The 8,210-nt window shown below is 47.6% G+C and overlaps 1 protein-coding gene across 1 annotated transcript in view; it reads left to right on the top strand.

The window, feature by feature from the left end:
* PCNX2 (pecanex homolog 2) overlaps window positions 1-8,210 on the top strand; it is a gene marked incomplete at its 3' end in the record, with an annotated part of 168,179 nt that overhangs the window by 16,543 nt on the left and 143,426 nt on the right. The window contains exons 3-5 of the mRNA XM_023519783.1: window positions 1,467-1,672; window positions 2,320-2,437; window positions 3,024-3,060. Of these exons, the coding sequence (XP_023375551.1) occupies window positions 1,467-1,672; window positions 2,320-2,437; window positions 3,024-3,060 (361 nt within the window). The remainder of the gene's footprint in view (window positions 1-1,466; window positions 1,673-2,319; window positions 2,438-3,023; window positions 3,061-8,210) is intronic.

Genomic DNA, 8,210 nt, shown 5'->3' with positions numbered 1-8,210 from the left:
TGTTGGGGGGGTGTCCTACAGAGTGGGCCAGTTACATGGATTCCAGTGACTATTTTTGTTTCTTGAGAGGACTGGACAGAACTTAGCTGACCTTCACTATGATCTTCATGCTATTGACCCCAAGAAGAAATACATTCCCAGAAGGACTCCTTGGGGTCAGCTGGACCCGAATTCACAAACAGAGGCTGGCAGCCGTCGCTGGCAGGGGCCTCTCCTGCACTCTGCACATTAGGGAAAAGCCATAGACCGAGCCACCAGCCTCCCACACTGTATTCCTGCCGTCTGCACCCAACATTAGAGCAGCCGTCCTCAACCTTTGTGGCACCAGGGACCTGTGCTCCTGTGAGCATCTAACGCCTGACGATCTGGGGCGGAGCTGAGGCGGTGATGCCGGCGCTGGGGAGCGGCCGCAGACGCAAATGAAGCTTCGCTCGCCCACCTGCCGCTCACCTCCTGCCATGCGGCCCGGTTCCTAACGGGCCGTGGACCAATATGGCTCCACGGCCCGGGGTTTGGGACCCCGTTATAAGGGAATTCCTGGACTCATATATCGACCAATGGGCTGAGACCCGCCCTGTCCAATTGGAGCTGCAGAGCTATAGCCTCATTTGCATATTTATCAGCCATTCAGCTCCATAAGGACCAATCAGAACACACATGATTTCACCCAATCAAGACACTGCTATTTGGACAATTCAAAGTGAAAATTTAGGTTCTTCATTTGCATAAAAATGGGCCAGTGGAGGACGGGGCAGGCACTGTGTGTACGCAGGCCTCTCCTTTGTCTCTGAGAAGTCCGCTTTGGGTTCCCACTGGAGGGTGCCTTTCCCCGGTTTGCAACCTGAGCAAAGCTTCTCCTTTTACTGCATCCCAGCCTGGGGACTCCTGTTGGCATTGGATTGGTGGCACCGACCTTTTTTTTGGTCACTGCTGGCGATACCCCTCTTCCTTTCAGAAGCCGTCCACCGTCCGTTCGTGCTCCTTGCCCGCATCGCCCCGCTGGGAAGCCCTCAGCCTGATGGTGTTGACCCAGTGGGACCGGGGAGGGACGGGGAGGGACATCACACGAACTGTCCTCCACCCCTCGTTCCCCTGTTCACAGGGCATCTCAAGGCCACCCTTGGCCTTTAGGAACAGATGCGCAGGAGGATGGGATCGGGCTGTGGGAGGGAGCGGGCAGGAAATGGGGAGGCTCGCAGAAATGGCCACTGGCTGTCCCGTGGGGTCCCTGCCGGCAAAGTGAATGTCGGTCATCAGCGCGACTAGTACCAGAGCCTGAGAAGCAAGGAAGACTTTTAAACAGAAAGGGCAGGAGCCCTTTTTTCTCAGGAACAGTCATAAAGCGAGCGCCATTTGAAATCTTAGCCAATTTATGCTCCCTAAATAGTCCAGAAGTGCTTTCGGATTTTAAACCAAAGGTAATACTGTAAACAAATGAATTTTTTCCCTTATTTTCTTGTCCTTAGGCTTTTCCTCCAAACGCCATGACTGTATTTTTTTACTGCAGTTCAGTGACTGTATTCTTCACAATAATCAAATTGGTCAGCTACCGCCTGCACCTCATGTTCGACAAAGGGGAGGCAGTTCCTCCGAGGCCCCCCAGGGAGGAGGAGAGGCCAGGCAGAGACGGAGAGGCCGACGGCGGACGCCCCGCCAATCACAAAATCCCCAGGTAACGTTTCCGGTTCATGCACCGGTTCGTGACTTAAATGTTTTTATTTTGATTAAACACGTTTTCTCACTCATTCGTTGTTTATGAAAACATGCCAGTTCGATCAGATGCAAATACGTGCATTTTTCTTACGTGCCGGTATGCACTTAAGCATCAGATTGATACCGGTAATTGAGATGGTTTAGCTGACTATTAATACGACCGTAACCCATGCTCTGGGACTCGTCGGCACCTGGCTTCACGCAGCGAAGTGTTTTATTCCGGTATTTTTACCCCGCCATCTCCGTGCTAAGCACGTGCCAGGGTATTTTCAAAAAGAACTTCCGTGTTTGTTAATATAATATTATTGTGTCAATATAATAAAGTCATGTTCTAATATGAAAGCGACAGATCGCATCCAATTGAAAGAGTCGGAGTCGCCTCCGCGTAAGCGTCGCCGCCACCATTCACGCCCTTATCTCTGATGGCTCCTTAAGAGAACGTGTCTCATTTTAAAGACCCGTTTACGACTCCGCTCAAAAACGTAATTTGTGTACAACGATTATGACCAAGTGGAATGTAGGGGAAGAATTGGGGACGGACACTGATCAGGGCGTAGGTCTGCTGGATGCCGTCACCGGCCTGTGTCTCTTGTGTTGGGTTGGCAGCACCCGGCCGGCCGTCGGCGGCAGGAAGGAGGAGGCCAGCCCCGAGCACTCTTCGCGCCCGCCCCGCGGCAGCCCCGGAGGGCACGGCGTCGGCTCCCGTCACTCCACGGCGCTGCTGGTTAGTGGCCGGGTCCCTCGTGTTGCCGGTGTCCACTCCGCCTGGGACCGGAGTACGCAGTGGTGTGCGTGGGCGTGCTGGCCTCGTGCTTCTGGAGGATGACACCTCGGAGTGAGGACGGGGCCTTAGGGGAGGGCTCGGGCTGCCAGATAAACACGGGTCCTGTGCTGGGAACACCCACTGGCCAGGGGACCCCTGTGCCGACCCCCACTGCCCCCTGCCCCGGCTCGCTGTGTCTGCAGCGCCTCCCCTCCGTGAATCACGCTCGTCTCCCGGGATGTCAGTAAATGACCTTCCTTCTAGATTCATTTCCCCGGGCCGTGTTCACCGTAGTAGAAAGTAGCACACTATTCCTTCTCCTCCGAAGTCGCCTCTTAAACGCTAAGCCCCTGTCATCGCGGTGGGCGCTCCGGGCTGGGCGTCCACACTCAGCCTGCATTTCTGCCGCTCGTTTTGTAGCCGCTGAAGCAGAGTGGACAGTGTTGTCTCTGCCCCCCGCTGCCGTGTAGAAGGCGGCGGTGCCGACTGCCTGGAAATGGAGCTCGGGCTCAGCCGTGCATTGATTTTCACCCTTTCTTTTCTTTAGGAGTTGCCGGCGCGGGAAACAGCGGAAGATCTCAAAGGTAGAGTGTTCGTTTTCATCGTTTAATATTTTATCCCAGCATCATCCTCAGTGCAGTGAAAAACGGTTTTTACGAAGCGATGCCAGCGGAATCGTTGAAAATGAGAATTATGCCTGAGATAAGTTATATTTTAACTTCGTTTCTTTTACGCTTTTAAAAAAATTTTTCTTTTTCAATTAAAGTCGACATCCGGTTTTATGTTATATTAGTTTCAGGTGCGCGGCATAGTGGTTAGACCTTTATATAATTTATGAAGCGATGCCCCGGACTAGCCTCGCGCCCACCTGGCACTACACGTGGTTATTGCAATGTGGCCGACTGTATTCCTGGTGCTCTCTCTACTCTACGTGTCATGACTGTCTTGTAACTACCAGCTTGTACTTTTCATCCCTTCCCCCCTTCCACCCAGCTCCCCAGCGCCCCCCCATCTGGCAATCACCAGTTCATTCTCTGTATCTCTGAGTCTGTTTCCGTTTTGTCTGTTAGTTGATTCATTTCTTTTACTCTTAATTTTAATTCTTTCTCATCAGGATTTGTGTATCATGGCTGCATTAAAACTGTGATATTTCACTGGTTATATTTTATTATCTTTTTTCTAGTGGGTGCCTCATTTCCTATGTCTCATAATAGCGAATGTAACAGAAGAAATTTATTAACATACAAACTTTATTATAGTACATTGAAAAATGACAGAGGAAATCATGTCACATTTTGTATCTTTCAAGGTCCAGATTTTGTTTCCGGGCACTTTCTTTTAACCTTTTAAATTTTTGTTTTCCTTCTTTACTAAGATGGCATTTAATTGTCTTATGATTACCCTCAGAAGACTTAGAAAAGAACTTTTGGAGGCCTGTACTACTACCCTCTTCTTTTCTCTGCATTTTTTTTCCCAATACTACTACAAAGAGAAATTCATGATCTATTTAAATTTTGAAAATAGCGTAAAATTTTATTTTCTGGAAAATAGCTGAAATTAGCACTATGGCCCTGAAAACCTGAAATGAAGCCTCTTTTTTTGTCACTCAGCTATATTTCACGGATAATAATATATAAAGGATGATCCAAATTCCTTTTTCTATACTACTACTACTGAAATGAAAGGCGCATTAGTCAGGCTTCAGATATGTTAGTTACACACACATTTTCAAATCGGCGTGTCACACACAGACAAATGCATTTTCCTCATATTCAGTCACAGATTCTTCCAGGCCAGGCGTGCGGTTGCTGTTAATGCCCCTACGTTCCTTTCAACGTCTGTTCTGGCCTTTAAACTTCACCGTTTCGGTTTAAACAATTCCTTCCTTCTTTCCATGTACTAGGAATTCTGGTCGGGGCTTTGCGTGTTTCATCCAGTCCGAGTCACAACAAGTAAAATGTACAGGCGGCGTGTAGAGCCACACCTGACCACCGCAGCCAGCGTCTTAGCAACACTGTGCTAACGCTATCTGTGTTTTTCCTTAGACCAGTCTCTTAATACGCCATCCTATTGTCCAATTCCTTTGTTGTTGTTGTTGTTGTTAAAAGCCACAATGTCTTTCTTAACAACTTAATTGAGGAGTAATTCAGATGCCGTGCGATTCACTCGTTTAAGATGTGTCATTCAGCGGTTTTTAGTTTATTCCCAGAGTCGTATATCCATCATCACAGCCAATTTTAGAATATTTTTATTAACTTGGAAAGAAACCCAAGCCACGTGGCCATTACCCCTCAACTTCCCATCTCCTTCAGCCCTAGGAAACCACTAATGTCTTTCTGTCTATCGATTTACCTATTCTGGACATTTCATGGAAAGGGAATCATAAAATATGTGGTTCTTCGGCTTTCTTCAATTAGTATAACACTTGAAGATTCATCCGCACTGTAGCATATGTCAGTACTTCATTCCTTTTTATTGCCAAATAATATTCTATCGGATGGACGGACGACATCGCGTTCATCCGTTTACCAGTGGATGAACTTGTGGGTCGTTTGCACTTGTTGGGTGTTGTGCCTGAAGCTGCAAAGAATATTCATGGGCAGGTGTTCGTGCAGACATGTGTTTTCACTCTCCTGGTTACATACCTAGGAGTGGAATTGCTGGGCCACGTGGCAACTCTGTGTTTAACCATTGCAACTACTGCCAGACCGTTTTAGGAAGCAGGTGCATCATTTTTCATTCCTGCCATCAGTGTACGAGGGTCTCAGTTTCTCAGTGTCCCTGACAACGCTCGTTTTTGTCCATATATTTTTATAAGGTGGGGCGAAGTGGCATCTCATTGTGGTCGTGATTTGCATTTCTCTGATGAATAATGATTTTGATGTTTTCCAATGTTGTCTGACTCATGAGGTTGATTTTGATGTTGATAAATGTCTATTCGAGTTCCAGTTTTTAATTGGGTTGTCTTTTTATTGGTGAGTTATAAGAGTTCTTTATATGTTTTGGATACAAGTGCCTTATCAGATACATTTGCAAATATCTTCTCCCATTCTGTGGGTTGTCTTGTCACTTTCTTTGTGGGGTCCTTTGAAGCATAAAAGGTCTTCATTTTCATGAATTCTCCTTTATTTATTGTTTTTTTGTTTGTTTGTTTGTTTGGGCTTTTGGTGTCATATATAAGAAACCATTGCCAAATCCAGAGCCAGGAAGATTTATTCCTATTTTCTTCTGAGAGTTTTATAGTTTTAGCTTTTCTCTTCAGCTGCATGATCCGTTTTGAGTTAATTTTTGTGTGCGATGTGAGGCAGGGGTCCAGCCTGATTCTGTCGCTGATGTTTATTCAGTTGTTCCAGGGCCATTTGTTGAAAAGACTGTTTCTTTTCCCCATTCGCTTGTCCTGGCACCCTTGTTGAAAATCAGCTGGCCATACATGGAAGGGTTTATTTTTGGACTTTCAATTCTATTCTTTTGATCTATACATCTATTCTTACGCCGGTATCATACAATCTTGATGATTGTAGCTGTGTAAAAAGTCTTGAAATTGGGAACTGTGAGTCCTCTGTTTTTATTTTGGCTCTTCTGGGTCCCTTACACTTCCATGTGAACTACGAATTTCTGGGTGGCTAGGATATTGACAAGGAGCGTGTTGACCGTGTAGGTAAATTTGGGGAGAATGGCCATCTTAAGGTTTCCAGTCCATGAACATGGGATGTCTTCCTGCTTATTTGGATCTTCTTTGATTTTTTTTGACAATGTTTTATAGTCTTCAGTGTACAAGGTCTTGCACTTCTTTGTTAAATTTATTCCTAAGTATTTCATTTTTTAGGTGCTGTTATAACTGGAATTGTAGCCTTAATTTTATTTCACATTGTTCATTACTCGCGTATAAAATATAATGGAGTTTTCCACATTGATTTTACATTGCGCAAACTTCCTGAATGTTTTTATTAGTTTGTTTTTGTGAACGTTTATTAGTTTGAGAATGTTTTTGGTGAATTCTTTAGAATTTTCTATGTACGAAACGATGTCTATGAATAGAAATCCTTTGCTTTTCCCTTTCTATTCTAGTTACCTTCTATTTCTTTTTCTTGATTAATTTCTCTGGCTAGAATTTCCAGTACAATGTGGTCAGAAGTGCCGAGAGTGGACGTCATTGCCTTGTTTCTGACCTTAGGGAGAAAGCATTCCGTCTTTCACCATTAACTATGACGTCGGCTTTGGGCGTTTCACAAATAGTCTGTGTCAAGTTCAGGACATTCTCTCCTCATCTAGTTTGTTCACGTTTTTTCGTGAAAGGGCGTTGGGTTTTTACGAAATCCTTTTTATGTACCTGTTACGTGATCCTGTAGTTCTGTCACAGGGCCTTTCTCGATGTTTATTTTTTCCTAGTCATGTAGTATGTTTTTACAGTTGAAGGATCGAGGACAGAAGCCAGATGACTGACTATGTTCAGTTAGATTTCACTGTTCAGCCATATCTTGCTAGAGTCACTTTAGGCTGACTTCTCTGAGTTTTCCAAGTCGGAAGCTAATTCTTACCGTTTTCACTTGGGGTGGAGCAGGCACCGAGATGTGACGGGCTAACAGATTCACAAAAGGGCCGTTTACAGGCCACGGTGCGGCTGTTCACCTCCACACGACACATCGCGGACGACCGGCTTTCCTCTCGGCTTTCGTAACAGGGCGTTGTCTGGGTTTTTTCCTTCTCAGGGTCCTTTGATGGATCCTGCTCTGTCGCTGGATGGCTAAAGGCCGGAGGGCCCCTGGCCTCGGCCTCGGGCCCCTTTCGCTTCCCCAGAGAGCAGCCCTCCCTCGGCGATCTCGCACCTGGCTTAAAGACCATCCCTGCGTGGATGGCGCGTAGCTCTGTTTCCCCCGTGTGGACCCGTCTCGGACTTCGGCCCCAGGCGTCTAGCTCCTTGTGCTCCTTCCTCCTGGATGAGCTGAATGGTACGCACAGCGAATGGTGCCACCCATGGAGGTCTCGGTCGCCTTGTCCGAGTCCGCACCTGCCCTGGGTCTGTCCTGATCCGCAGACGGTCCCGCCGCCAGAGCGCCAGCATCCAGGAGTCTCGCTTGTTCGTTCCCTCCTCACTCTTAGCTTCTTCCTCCCGTCAGTGGCCCCGTCAGTCTGCCCCAAACGTGGCTCGAACGCGTCTCTTCCCGCGTGCCCACGCCTGCCCTAGGCCAGGGCGCTGCTGCGCTCCAGTGACGGTGGCCTCCTCGCTGGTGCCCCTTGCTCTGCCCGTCCCCAGTCTAGGCCTCATGCAGCGGCCCGTTACTTTTAAAAACTGAATTCAGATCATGGGCCTCTCCCCAGCGCCACCCCCTGCCACTCAGAGATTCCCGCCTGGTTCCCATTATTCTTAGCACGAAACCCAGGCTCCTGACCTTGGCTCGCAAACCCGTCTGTGTGGACCCCGCCCGCCTCGCGGTCTCTCCCTTTCGCTCCAGCTTCATGGATGTTTCTTCTGTTCCTCAAACCTGTCATGCGCGTTCCCACCGCAGGGTCTCTGCATTAAATGCGTTTTTTTTGTTTTTGTTTTTTTTTTTAAACTAGAGAACTCTTTCATCTGGTTTGTCAGGAAATGCCCCGAATTCCTGCCAATCTGCGGGGCCAGAATTGTGAGGTGGGGGCAGGGTAATGAAGTGATTCGAATGCATTAAGGGATGTGTTTTTCGGTCCAACCCAAGACCCTTTCCTCAGGCCCTGCCTGGTGGTCGGGTTTCTCCTG

The sequence above is a fragment of the Pteropus vampyrus genome, unplaced genomic scaffold, assembly GCF_000151845.1.
Source record: "Pteropus vampyrus isolate Shadow unplaced genomic scaffold, Pvam_2.0 Scaffold237, whole genome shotgun sequence".
NCBI lineage: Eukaryota > Metazoa > Chordata > Mammalia > Chiroptera > Pteropodidae > Pteropus > Pteropus vampyrus.
Note: the sequence above shows the minus strand (reverse complement) of the source record. Positions and strands in the feature narration are given on the sequence as shown.